This window comes from Oculina patagonica, chromosome 9, assembly GCF_052425735.1.
Source record: "Oculina patagonica isolate OP01 chromosome 9, crgOcupat, whole genome shotgun sequence".
Lineage (NCBI taxonomy): Eukaryota > Metazoa > Cnidaria > Anthozoa > Scleractinia > Oculinidae > Oculina > Oculina patagonica.
The window spans coordinates 27,628,960-27,643,240 of NC_135766.1; the positions used below are offsets into that span (position 1 = coordinate 27,628,960).

At 40.7% G+C, this 14,281-nt stretch overlaps 1 protein-coding gene across 1 annotated transcript; it reads right to left on the reverse strand.

Moving 5' to 3' along the window:
• Nucleotides 1-5,665: 5,665 nt before the first annotated feature.
• Nucleotides 5,666-13,773, reverse strand: LOC144664637 (protein mono-ADP-ribosyltransferase PARP14-like). Its single transcript, XM_078525802.1, has 5 exons — nt 13,033-13,773; nt 11,685-11,870; nt 9,238-11,185; nt 8,563-8,874; nt 5,666-6,036 (listed from the first exon to the last, which is right to left on the reverse strand). The coding sequence occupies exons 1-5, from the start codon at nt 13,447-13,449 to the stop codon at nt 5,738-5,740; spliced, it is 3,162 nt and encodes a 1,053-aa protein (XP_078381928.1). The 5' UTR covers nt 13,450-13,773; the 3' UTR covers nt 5,666-5,737.
• Nucleotides 13,774-14,281: the final 508 nt, after the last annotated feature.

Consider the following 14,281-nt stretch of genomic DNA (forward strand, 5'->3'; position numbering starts at 1 on the left):
AAAAAAATGTAAAATAATATGAGATACTTGATGGACGTCCAGTGCTTAAGAGTGATATGTAATTTTCTCTTTTAAGGTGTAACAGACTAATAGGTGCGACTTTAGGTGTATGATGTACCTTATTTTCTCAATTAAACGGCCCGGCGTTTATTTCAAACTTAGCCCGGTGTCCCTGCCTGTTTGATTTATGCGGTTTTTTTTTGGCAATCATATATCTTGCCATTACAACTACAGCTTTTCATACCTCAGAAAATACTCGAGGGGGTGGCTATTTACATCTCCACCTCATAGGCGGAAAGAGTTGCTCCGAATATGAAAACCTGCCAAGTACTTTTGGGACAGTCTTAGACCCCCCTCACGTCCCAAAACGCTCCGCCGCCTCTGACCTTGAAAACCCGGCGATAATTCGAGACCCGGCGTATAATCGAGAAAATACGGTAATTCATATAGAAAATTACCTTATTCCTTTTTGCTGAATTTTGAAGCACAGGATCCAAATGGAGGGTCTAATTAGCTGTAAAATTTAAAAATCCTGAACAAGACAAAATTCATTTTAAATAAGAGTTGCTTTTTCTCGTTAATAAAATTACAGCCTATCAAGAGACTCAACAAGTTTGAGAGTACATTTTTTTAGTAATGAATCCATTGCCTTTGGTGAGGCAATTAGCTTTACGACCTAATGGTATATCTATAACAAAATGCTCGATTTTGATTGGTTCTGCGCGCGCCTATTTTTTCGCGTAATCGGCGCGCGATCACGTGGGTGTCCAATCCCTGGTATCCAATTTGAGCAACTTCAAATTGGATACCAGTGATTGGTAATTTAGCCAGTGATTGGTAATTTAACCAGTGATTGGTAATTTAGATTGTAATTTTAGTTGGGGGACCTAAATAGGGATGACCTCATGGTCCGCCTTTTCAGATACAATTTGTGTAATACCATTTGTGTGTTTGAATAAAGTATTATTATTATTATTATGCCATTCGCGCGTCAATCATGCGCATTTGAATGGGTTCTTTCTTGCTGTTTTTCTGCTTTTTGGACAAACATATATTGAGTTTACCTTTGCCTTTTTTACACAAAAAAGGTTCTCCAAGACTTCCTAACCTCGAATTTTGTTATTGATACGATTAATTAGTAATTGGACCTCGTGTCGTACAATTACTGTTACTAATTAAAGCAGTTTTCACTTGAGTGTCGAAAGTAAATTGCGCTTGCTTTGGTTTGGCATTACTACGCTTAGTGATTGGCCTTAAAAATCTCGCGCCATTTTCTCAGCCAATCAGAACTAAAACCAAAACCAATCGTGACTCGCTCGCGCAGGTTTTCCTGCTCTTCGTGCCGGCTACATGCATTTGCTTCGAGTTTTATTGGTTCACTGGATTGTCTGTGTCCTTTGTGATTGGCCAGAGTAATTACTTTAATCTTCGACACTTTTGGCCATCCGTACCTTACGGTACCATTTGGTGTGTTTTAATATATAAATATTCCTTCCCTGTTTTAAGAGTTTATTTTATATATTCAAACGAATTTGAAGGTCGTTTCCTATGCCTAACTTTGGCTAAAATCCGTGACAAGGTCGCTTTAACCATCCACCTGACAATTTACTGCATGTGTCACAAAAGCGATAAGTATTGAAAATAAACATTCACTTTTATTAATTACTTCCTCAAAAGAGTGGACTTAATGGGAAGTGGGATTTTGGCAAATTTTCACTGGGAAAATATAGGATTTAGGTCACTGGGACATGGAATAACAGGCAAACAAACGATATAACTGGGACTGGAATTTGAAAAATTGGGAAAACAAACAATGAATCCCATTCACAAAACAGTTGGGTTTTGTGAATGGGATTTTCTACCCACCTCCCTTCAAGACCCTCCTGTTATGAAACCGACCCAAGTACAAACATTCAGAGAATAATTATTTAACTCGCCTAGTGCACTTGGTTGACCAGGCTCACCTGGCTCACCTTGTTCACCTGGTTTTCCTGGTTTTCATGGTTCACCCATCCTCGGAGACCCAGGGGCAGTTAGCATGGTTAGTGGGGCGAGGGAAACGCGAAAATGCGGGTAAAAAATAGCGCGGAACTGTGTGTGTGTGTGTGTGTGTGTGTGTGGGGGGGGGGGGGGGGGGAATCGGCATATAAAAATTGGAGCGACAAAAAGGTGCCCCTGGGGAAAGGGTCTTACCAGACCAGTTCACTAAATAGCTCTCTGAATACTGTACTGCCTCCTGATTGGGCAGAAAAATCTTTTGTATATCCTTTGTATTATTCTGCTCAATCGGCGACCAGCCTGACTACAGTCCTTTTGGTGTGTTCTCATACGAAGTATGTACACAAAGCCAGTTCGCTCGCCAAATCTGTCTTGCTTGTTCGCCAAGAATTTGCTCGGGAGGAAAAGTTTCGGCTAGTGCTTCCACTGGTGCAGAACATCAAAGAGGAGAGAAGACTACATATTTCGCAACTTGCAGCACAATGGCCACACAACTCGAGTAAAACGATAAACATTTGCTTACCGTCATTCGCTCTTCGCCCGGCATCGGCAGAAATGAATACCACAGATTTATCGGAAAGAATATCAAGTGTTTCTTAACCAAATCCTCCACAATTATTCAGGAAAACGTTTTTATGCGAGAAAACATCCAATTTTCACCACTAGTTTTGCACACATTAGCTCGCATTCAGTAAAATCAAATTTTTCAGGTGTATCCAGCTTCGCCAACTGCTCTTCAATGTTCAATTCAAGTGAACTTCAAAAGATTCATATTGCAGGTTTGAATGGTAGTAAAGGACCATTTTGCTAGATTGCGACGAGGATTATATCGAAGATTAACTTCATTAAATTTGTCGTGTCTGAAGATTTTGTTAACTGTTTTGCGCATGCCTGTTAATGCCGCTTGTATGTACGTTTTTCACGCATAAAAGGTCAATTAAATGACTTTAAACGGTTTCCTTCTGAAAACTTTGAGATCGCCTGTTGTTAGGGAAGTGGTCATAACAAGTGTACGCAGCGAGAACCCATCTTGTGTAGGGGTAGGGGGGTCATGCAAGATACCACCTGTCTGATTACCCAAATGGACAAAATTTATTGGCTTCAAGAATTGAGTTAAGACTTTCATGTTTGGTGTGCATGGAGATTTTATAATATTGCTGGGGAAATGGCACAAAGAGATTTGAATCGTATTCTTAATCTCTAATCCCGATAGAGTAGGGGCTGTACAAACAAGACACCATTCTTTCATGCGAAAGTTGGGCGGCCGGTTGGTTGGGAAAAGAAAACAAAAGTTATAAAGAGATGAGCGGAAGCCCAAATTTGTCCTCAATGTTAGCTTTGCATCATTTATTATGAAACAGTAAAAGCTCGCGAGTAAGAACCTATTAAACACTAATACCTGATAGATGAAACGTTGACCCCGTGAAAAGCATAAACCATGAATGGTGCGACCCAAATGTAGGGCTTTCCACAAGGAAAACTTTTCATGAATCGAGCAACAACTCTTTTTCCCCTTCAAGCAACTTTTTTCCTCTCGAGCAACATGTTGCTTTTTGAGCAATTTCCAGACCGAAGATCTCCGAAGGTTATACGAGTGTTGTTTAAAGGCAATACGAACGTTCCGAAGATTTACGAAGTTTGCCGAAGACCTTCGAGGAACATTTGAAGACGTTTCAACTTTCGGCTCATTCTGCATTAAAAAATTACAAAACTCGTCAGCAAACATGACGTCATCGATATCTTCACGATTTTTCTCAGTTAAAGAAATCCTTGTTATTTAACAAATTTTCCCCTTAATATGTTTTTAAGATAATTCTTTTGCTGTAAAATTGCATAAAACAGCTTAGAAATCTTACCCTCAAAGGGAAATTAGCATATATTTAGAGAAATTCTCTTGATTAGAAGCAGCAACGTTTTGGAGCAACGTTCGAGCAACTTTTATTATCAGAAGCAAATTTTTGGATTTTTGGAGCAACTTTTGAGCAACTTTTTGAGAAATTACGGGCAACTTTTTGGGAAATCTCGAGCAACTTTTGGAAAGCCCTACACAAATGTTTGCTGGGAAATTGGAAAAATAATCCCCGCCCGTGGCTTTATAAACGTTATAATAAGACAGGTTCCATGAATCATACCCTTAAAGGGAGACTAAAACAGCAAGGGACCGCAAACGATAATGCTGTAATACGTAGGATCTGCTGAGAGATCTGGTCAGCAAATAAAATGAAATAACAAACAAGACTGCAAGGCTGATCATACTACGTGGTGTTCGGGACATTCCTATCCCCCGAAACACGTGATGTGACAGCGCGTGATTCGGGGACAGGTGAGTTCAAAGTACGGAACTTGATACAGTGCACGGGTTGGGAAATATATTTGCGTTGACTCTCTGAGCCAACGCAAATTCTCATTTATAAAGGTTTGTTTCTTAACGTGAAACGGTATATCTAGCCTGTCTAGCTGGCGGTATTGTTTGGTTTTAAAGTGCGCACAAGCAAGCGGCGCCGCCGCGAGTGGCTTGGGGAGGAGGAGTTGAAATATCATTATTACAATAATAATACAATAATTGTTGGCATTTCAACTCCTCCTCCCCAAGCCACTCGCGGCTGCGCCGCTTGCTTGTGCGCCAAGTACCGCCAGCTATGCAGGCTACGGAATATCGCTTAGCTTGCCAATGCTGTCTTCACAGAATGCCATTGGGTCTGATCGTTTATGGTTAATGCTTTTCACGGGGTCAACATTTCCTCAATTAATAGGTATATGTAAGAACCTGTTTGGGCTAACCTGGAAACAATTAGGTTCTTACTTGCGCGTTTTTACTATACATCAAAAAATGGAAATAAGGAAAGATATTGCTTCATTTCCCCAGAAATATTTTAAATTTACATCCAGCTAAAACAGCAAACGAAAAGAAAATTCACACTTCCAGAAAATTATTTTCCAGGTTCCATTCCTAGATCAATGCACCACTTTCAAGACAAGGTTGAAGTACTTTTATTTTTTATACATATTTATTTTTACTTGTTTTCTACATTGTATATATTGTTTGCTTTGATCACAAGCGGCCCAAGCTCACGATAAGAGAACTTAAAATAATTAACATAATACTCTTTTGCTACCGTCAGCGAAACGTGACTCTCGACTGGTAGCATATGTAGGTGTTACAACGGTTCTCATTTATAAAGGTTTGTATGGGAGAAAACCCTTTCGAACTTATAGCTAAATAAAATAAATAATTAAAATCAACTTACCTCAATGTCTTGTCATTATGTCTGTTGTTATCTCGTTTATCAGGCCGATCCGAAAAAAAAAGGTATAACTCGCTTAAAACGCCTCGGATCGACCTGAGATACAAGATAACAACAGTTAATTATTTTAACTCCTCTTATCGTGAGCTTGGGCCGGCTGTGCTTTGATGACAATAAAATGTTTCGATTACTAAAATTGATGCCCCTTTCTTTTTAACGCCAAATGAAAAAGGTTTTCTTTTCTCTACTCAATTTTTTAAGAAAAAGGAAGTAAAAAAAATATATTTTGGTATCACAAGTCTTGGGGTACAGAATTTCTCTATGGGTATTCCATTAAGGTCGATAACAGTAAGGAATGCTTTCATACGTGATACGTTTTCATTCGTTTTCATACGTTTCATACTTTCATGGTGCATACGTGAATCAAGTTAAAACCGACACCACAAGCAAGACTTCTACTCTAACTATTATAAAAATAGGGCCAGGTAATCTAACTAAACAGGGGGTGGTTCATTATATTGGAAAGTTATGAGGTATTCAGGGTAACACTGATCATCAGAAAATGCCACGAAGATCTCAGGATTGACTGGCTTGTTAACTGTAGAATCGTACAATATGGCGGGTCTGTTAGGGTCTTTCGGTGGAGGAGCTTTCATTTCTGGGTTACCTTCGCAGAAGTCTCCAACCAAGACCCGAGAAAGGTACATGCGCCGTTCCACATCTTCAGCCAGTGTAAACTTTATTGAGTAGCATGCGTCTCTGGCAAAGTAAACACCTTGCCCAAAAAATACTCCTGCAAAATTAAAATAAAATTAAATGTTGCGATGTTTGGAACTACTTAGCCTGAATTTCAGACGTCTGCCCCCGAAAAGATACCTCTGAAAAAGTCGGCCGCTTATGCCATCCGGTGACGTCACTACCCAAAAACCGGGGCGGGATTTTGATTGGTTGATTAAAGAAGTAATTGCATAATTATGTGTAATAATGACTGAATATTAACGCGCAAGGATTGCAATTTGAAAACATTTGCAAAGAGTTCACCTTCCCAAAAATAAATTACTAAAACAATTTTATACACTATAAGGGACCGCTCATTTTTTATGGGTTAGGGGGGGGGGGGGGGCTGGTGGGATATGATAGATAGCCGTCACTATTTAGTATTATATGTAATGGCCCCTCGAAATCCATGTTTTTGATGACCCCCCCCCCCCCCAAAAAAAAAAAAATGACGATCAAGTGAAATTAAAATTTGTTAAGCCTTGTGACTAAAGAATGTATCACTGTAGAAAAACCACTTCCCCAAATAGCTGACATTGGCTGAAATGTTTTATTGTGGATGCCGTTTGTTAGAATGGTTTGACTGAATTTGTAACCAATAAGTTGTTGGTTTAAAATAATGGTCTTTGGTACATAACAGAGTGGGAGGGGGGGGGGGGGGTCCGGGGGCATGCTCCCCCAGAAAAAATTGAATTTTCAGAGCCTCAGGAATGTTATTTTGGGCATTATAGCAAGATTTTTTCACTATTTCAGAAGCCCTCATTACAAAACTTTAAAGTATAAAGTATGGCACTGCTTCACTGCACTGCTTCAACAAGAATCGGGCTATTTTCATAGAAAAAGTCACGTTTCGTTTCGGAATCTTAAGGTTGATGGGAAAGGGGGCGATGCCTGGGTTTTAAAATAGTGTGGCAGTATTTTCCTTGAAAATTTATTTCCCTTTCTGCTTTCTCTGCGGTTCCATTTATTTTGCTGCAAAGGGATACCTCCGTTTCAAACTACCTTATTACTTTACCACTCTCTCCTCCGCAGAGGTCTCTTTCGTGTTTCGTACGGGCTGGGAAATAGGGAGAGGAACGGGGAGAGGTGAAAAGTAAGCGCGCGGAGCCTGGAGAGAATCGAAACCAAAGCGCGCGGAGCAAACTGGGAAGGGGAAAGGAAAGGAGGGAGACCGAGGCCTCCGCTCCTTCGCCCTTCCCGTTGTTCCCCGCGCTCCCCCTATTTTTCATTTTTCGTGTTTTCGCCTTCCTCCCCCCGTGTTTTTTCGCCTTCCCCCACGAAAGAGGCCTCTGCGGAGGAGAGAGATTAGCTTTATCACTTTATGAAACATTCAATTGCATTCAAGGTCTACTTTCTAGGGTTTTCTCCTTAATTACGATCAGAACTTTTCAGGCCAGGAGAAAGGATGTACAGAATAGAAGTTAGCGAAAATAAGAAAGCAAAGAAAACCGAAAAGGAACGAAGCAAGGGAAAAATCGGAATGGTTCCGCAGAAAAAAAAAAAAAAAAAAAAACACAAAAAAAACACAAAAGGAATGTCCCAAAGTATCATGAAGTCTTCATCAAAATCTGGCTGCTGTGTAAGAAAGTGCATTTCTAGCAAAGTTTAGATAAATTTAGCACCGTAGTGCCAAATCATATTAAAGGTTAAAAAACGGGTCTTTTTGAATAACTTCAGCACTTTAAGCGTTAACTTCTTTTTATACCCTCGGCGATCATCTTAGCGATATCCGAACAACATATGCTCACGAGTTAAAACATGTTTTGTATATATTGCCAATAACAAAGTAATTCTGATTTGATAGTACAGTCGAAGCTCTCGTAAGCGGACACCCTCGGGACGCGAAAAAAGTGTCCGTAACTGGAGCTGGCCGCTTACGAGAATGGTTCTCGTGATCGGCCACTAGATGTGTAGGGGATATATGGCCGCTTACGCGAGCTTGCCCAGCTAACAATAACCGGACGGACGTGGATGACGACAAAACAAGCACTGAAGTGTGGTCCTGTAATTACTGTAAAATCATTGTCACGAATGGCGATGTGAAGTTGATTGATAAAAACAATTTACAGAGGTTGTTAACAGAATTTCTTTGGGGTGTACGCTTACGGGAGCTTAAAAACAAAGAAAAAGTCTAAGTCGTAATCTCTGAAAGTATCCGCGGCCGCTTACGGGAATGTCCGCTTACGAGAATGTAAAAATACAGAGTTTGTATGGGAGTTACAACGGGGTTTCAAACAAGGCGGCCGTAAGTAGAGCTGTCCGCTTACGAGAGTGTCCGTTAAGAAAGCTTCGACTGTATAACCACTAAACAAATAACTGTTAACCCTAAGGCTAAACCAGTATATATATCAGGTTTTATTGACATCGGTAAGGTAGACACCAACGAAACATTCCTGGTCCGAAAGAACTGTGCCGACTAAAATTAAACCTTAACACCACGAACTGTCTTTTTTGACATACCGCAAACTATGTAACACCTCCCTAGCCTCATGATTGATGTTTTCTTGAAGGTTTGGCAAAGAAGAAATGATACGATACTCACCATTTTTTCCACAGAAGCTTCTGTTAAATCCTTGTGTGTTAATGGCATTTGTGCTCTCATTAGTTGTCCCGTGAAAAAGCTGTCGTTCGTTAGTTCCACCATTGTCTTTGTCCATCTTTTGCTTTCGTAACATGTATGATCGATATCTAAATGGATTTTGAACTCGCTCAATTCTGGTGATGGTCGCGCCAGTCGCAGTGGTAAAAAATTTATTGAAGACGTCTCCGTACTCTGGTGAAGTTGTGTCAAGTTCCACTGTTACTACGTCCTCTTCTGGCTTCATTACGGACCAATGCTCGGGGAGAGGGATTTCTTAAAAACAGAGCAGTCAGCAATAATGTAAGTGATCCCACTATTTCAGCTATTTCATTTTACATCGCAAGGATCAAGAGAAACAGGAATAGATCAGTCGGTTTAGGATCGTTTCAAGCCGGGAGTCATGTATAGGTGAGCTTGACTGAATGTCTGACTACACTAACAGAATGAACAAAAGAACGAACGAATGAACAGAAGAACGAACAAACGAAAGAACAAGAACGAACGAGCAAAAAAAAAACAAGCGAAAGAACGGAGGAACGAAGGAACGAACAAACGAAATGTCACTAGCCTTCATTCAGAAACAAAGTCCATTATAATATCTAAATGTTAATATTAGTTAATCTTAATAAAAGTTACCTTCTGCTTGCTTTAGTTTCCGAATCAGAGTTACTTGTTCGCCATTGTGTTGTCCATAGCCCATTTTCGTATTTAGATCGATGACAAAATCGTCTCCTCGTAAAGACACTTTTACACTTGGTTCCTCCTTGCTGTGCGACATCTCTAATTTATAATTCGTTTTTAAATCAAAATGAGTCTTTTCTCCATTAAATTCGTACGCCCAATCTATGGTTTTGGCAACCATTAGGGCGTTTTCATGTTCTTGCTGCTCTTCTTGCTCTTTCTTTCGTTGGCTTATCTCTTGGAAAATCTTCGATACCATTTTAGGTACCTCTCGTTCGTCCCCACGTAATATGATGCCATTCATCTTGGGGTCGATGGTCATTTCAACGTCACGTTTGTACTCTTCTTTCAAAAGGAGGCTAACTTGACTTTCAGAAAGTATAGAAACTCCTCCGTCTTTTACTTCGTCATATGAACAGTCATCAGAGAAGCCACTCTTTATAGCATCGACTGCCTTGGAGACGCTTTCTTGATCGTTGCCTGTGACCTTCACTATAACACTTTGCTGTATCGTTTTGGTTGTATATCTAGGAAGATGAACATTCTTTCTCTTCTGTTCTTGTTGTTCTTGTTGAAAAGCGTCAATCAGTTGTTGATTAAGTACTACAATTCTGACCTTTTGAATATTGACACATGTCTTACAAACGTTTCCGAGAGCCTGGAAAATCATGCTGGCCGAAACCACAGCGGACATGCCATATCCACCTGTGCCAATTGCTGGAACTGAAATGGATTGGAACCTTCTTGCGTCAGCCAGCCGTAGACCTTCTTCAAGACACTTCTGAAGATGCTGTTTATCGGACGAAATAGGGATCAAATGAATGATATACCGTGCTTTTAAATTACCGCCATTTGTAACAACAGCTGTTCCGCCTCGTTGTGGACCTAGTCTTTTGCACTCTTCCTCTACCTGTTGACCTCCGGCACTAGCAATTGCTTTGCTCAGTTCTCCAGCATTACTCATAGTCATATCTGTATTTATAATGTTAAAAATGGCATCTGTATTTTCATGAGTTAGATCACCAGTTATGATCTCGATACCAACTCGGTTACTGTCTTCTGTGTGTGTTGTAGCAAGCGCTTGCCTTGATACATGAATTGACTGCTTTCGTTCAAACTCCTTGATTATCCTATGTTGCGATATAATGATCCTCACATGTCGGATGTTGACAAATCGTCCTTCAAAGTTTTTGAGCGCCTGGAAAATGATGTCTGCTGATTCCGCAGCTGAAATGCCATATCTTCCTGTTCCAACCGCCGGGAGTGAAATGGATCGCAGACCTCTCGTCTCTGCAAGCTGTAGACAGTTTTCGAGGCAACTGAAAATCTTTTCTTTAAACGATCCAAAGCCTGGAACCAAATGAATGACGTGACCCGCTTGCAAATTTCCGCCTGTTGTAATTACGGCTGATCCCGCTTCCTGCTGCCCCAATCGACTGCATTCAAGCTGTATTTGTGGACCACTTGATAGGGCTATTGATTTGCTTAACTCCCCTGCGTTATTCATGTTCATATCTGGTCCAATCATGTTGACAATGGCGTCAGTTTTCTCTTGAGTCAAATCGCCCATTACGACCTCGATATTCAAACAGCTCATTTTGTTATTGTTTTGGACTCTTGTCAACGACACTGCTTGCTTTCCTTCACGTTCTTGCACAATGCTCATTTCCTGACGAAAGGCCTCGAATATACTTTGATTCTGATGAAACACGATAAAGCGGATGTCCTTAAGGCATGAACGCGGATTTTTCTTGCAAAATTTGAGTGTTTCGTCTAACATGATTCGGCAAGATTTGTTTGGAGGGAAGTTTAGGATTCCAGTTCCGATAATAGGGAATGCAATTGAGTACCCTTCCAATTCAACAACCTTGTGAAGCGACTTCTGGACAATGGCTCTAAGAGTCTACAATGAAGAAATAAAGAAACAAACGAAATGATAACATCATCAACTACCACTAGCATCACTTTTGCTACCAAATTACTACTACTACTACTACTACTACTACTACTACCACCACCACCACCACCACCACCACCACTGCCACTGCCACTGCCACTGCCACTGCCACTGCCACTGCCACTGCCACTGCCACTGCCACTGCCACTGCCACTGCCACTGCCACTGCCACTGCCACTGCCACTGCCACTGCCACTGCCACTGCCACTGCCACTGCCACTGCCACTGCCACTGCCACTGCCACTGCCACTGCCACTGCCACTGCCACTGCCACTGCCACTGCCACTGCCACTGCCACTGCCACTGCCACTGCTACTGTCACTGCCACTGCCACTGCCACTGCCACTGCCATTACCACTGCCACTGCAACTGCTACTGCTGCTGCTACAGACAATTTTGTTCTTCCTATTATCATTATCATTAACTTACAATTATTTGCACCTACTTTCTCCCCTTGGCCATTATTCCAACCAGAACAGCAAGTGTGGATCACTTGATTACATGGCAAGTTGAAACCAGGCGAAACAGAAATTTCTCCTTCTTGTAAATTTCCAAGGTATTGGTTTATGGCTGGGTTAGCACTCCTAATTGCTTTTGAACATTCTCCCTCAGGACTAACCACAGTATGAACCTAGGAGTAATCAGTGAAACATTTTACAATTTCAATAGCATATAAACAGTAACAGTATATAAACATTATATGACACATAACCATGAAGCTCTTGCACTGTTTAGTTTATAATATGACGGGAGGGGGGGGGAGGGAAGAAAGTCGGAATTTTTCTTTGGAGACATAGCAGTGCCTGGAAACGGTGCGAGTGCGGTGCAGTGTTGTTGTGATGTCCGGCAAACTTCAAAAGAACAAACAAAATGCAAGTAGCTATTGTGTATTGTGCACGGTCAAGACCAAGACATGCAAACTAGACAATGACTTTGTCAAGCTATTCACTGTGCCCTTAGCAACCATTCGATAGCTACTGCGCACATTCGGTTGCCCGGCACCGCTATGACCCTTTTTTCAGTCGTGTAACAAAGGGAGTTTCTTCACCCCCCCCCCTCCCCTGTAATATGACAAAAATTTAAGCCGAAAGGCCAACGTTGGCCTATTTCAAGTAGCTCATATCACATGAATTTGTCCAGGTTTTTGTAACATTAAGCAACTAGGACTACTCCTCCCTGGATCGGATGCTACTGCTACTAAAGTTCAATGGTACCCATTTATACCCCTGGGTCAGTGGAGAGAGGTCCTGTGAGAGTAAAGCATTTTGTCCTAAACCCAGCGAATTTTTTTCGGCCAGAGCTGTAAGCTGAACCACTCTATACGTAATCCAAAAGAGCTTATCATTCGGACTACCGCGTCTAATGGAAATTGACTACTTCTTAGTTGCTTCAATTATCACACTGAATCGCAAAGACTGCAATTAAAGGTTTACATCCAGTTAAAAGTCTTGTATCCTGATTTTCCTTTTTCTATGCATCTTATTTTATCCTGATTTTTAGATATTCAACGTCGGTTATAAATATGTACTTAAACAGTGGATAACGTTGTTGGCGCGTGCTGATTGACTACTTAGACATGGGATAATTTTTGGTATTCATCTCCGGGCAACTCACTTGCGAAAACTGTAATATTTAATGGGAATATATGATTTAAAAGAAATTCTTTTTGGGTTAAATTATCTCGCTGTTTAAGTATATACTAAAACAACTTTTCACCTTAGTGTCAGTGGATAGCCACCTCCACTTTGGTGAATAGTTGTTAACCATTTCTACTTTTATTTTTAATTACATACCTGTTCTTCGGCAATGTTTCCAGTTTTCCAGGAGATCTTTTGTCGCTGAGCAGTAACGAAGAAATGCTCTCCGACTGACGTCATCAAATCTGAGTTGTCGTCATCACTCTCGGAGTCGGTTTCTGTGGCTGCTGACTGCGTCGCCTCATTTCTATCGCCATCGTTCTTCTGTAGAAACTTCTTTTTTATTCGTATGAGACAATTGTGATCTTTTCCTACCACTTTGATGAGGGAGTCTCCTTTGCCCCTTTCAAATGTTTTCCGAAGACCAGGCTGTTCAATAATAAAGTTTCTAACTGCTATATTGTGAATAATCCCATCAAGCAGTGCCTTTGCCTGTCGAAGGCCATCTCCTCGACCTGAAATGTAAAATTGCTTGCGCTCTCCGTCTTGAATCGTCACATCATATCTAGCCATCTTTTTTTCTATTGAACGCAAGTCTTCTTCTCGGTATTCTTTTATGTATTGCTTAATGTCCTCATAGGGACAAACAACCAGTTCTTTTCTGATGGAATTATTTTCGAGAAACAGTTGTATCGTTTTTATTGAGCTTCTGACATCCTCTGTAAATCCTACCACCGAAATGTCATTTAAGTCGTCGTTTTGGATTAACACTCCAGTTTCTGCAATGATCGTCTTACAAAGCGCAGACCATTCTGGTGTTGATTTCAAAGGAACACTGTCCTTATCTAATTGTAGTTTTTCTTCGGTCGCTATTTCGGAAATTCGAGTGACTGCCTCCTGAACATGTTCATCGGAATTTCCTAGCACCTTTGCACTAAGATGCTTTAAATGACTGCTAAGGCGTGTAAATCCAATTACAGTTTTTAATCTGTGATGTTCCAATACCTCCTCAATAGCCTCTTTGCCTTTTACTGTACTCAACACTTGTAATACAGTCTGAGAAAGCTCTAAATCTTTTTCATACCCACGTACCGCCACCTCCTGTTCCAGAAATTGTTCCATTGCAATTTTCAACTGATCTTTAGGACCCTTCACCCAAACGTTAAGGTTCTCTTCATCAAAATCAACCTGTACCTCTTTGCATTTTAGCTGAAGGTTATTTTCCACAAAGTTGATCTTTTTAAGCAACGTGATGTACTCTCTTGAATAGCCTGCAATGTGTTCACAGTCAAAAGTCGCTTCCTTCGAAAGCTTCAATAATATTGTCTTTAGACATTTCTTGTGATAAGTAATGTCAGAATTTGATGAAATAACCCTAACTGTCAATTGGTCTTCAAAAAATTGA

Excerpts from the sequence above, each read along its gene's own strand:
- LOC144664637 (XM_078525802.1), bottom strand. The coding sequence starts at position 13,449 with ATGGCTAGATATGATGTGACGATTCAAGACGGAGAGCGCAAGCAATTT. Across the intron at positions 11,186-11,684 it reads ATAATGGCCAAGGGGAGAAA|ACTCTTAGAGCCATTGTCCA; the intron begins GTAGGTGCAAAT and ends TCTTCATTGTAG. Across the intron at positions 6,037-8,562 it reads AAGCTTCTGTGGAAAAAATG|GAGTATTTTTTGGGCAAGGT; the intron begins GTGAGTATCGTA and ends TTAATTTTGCAG.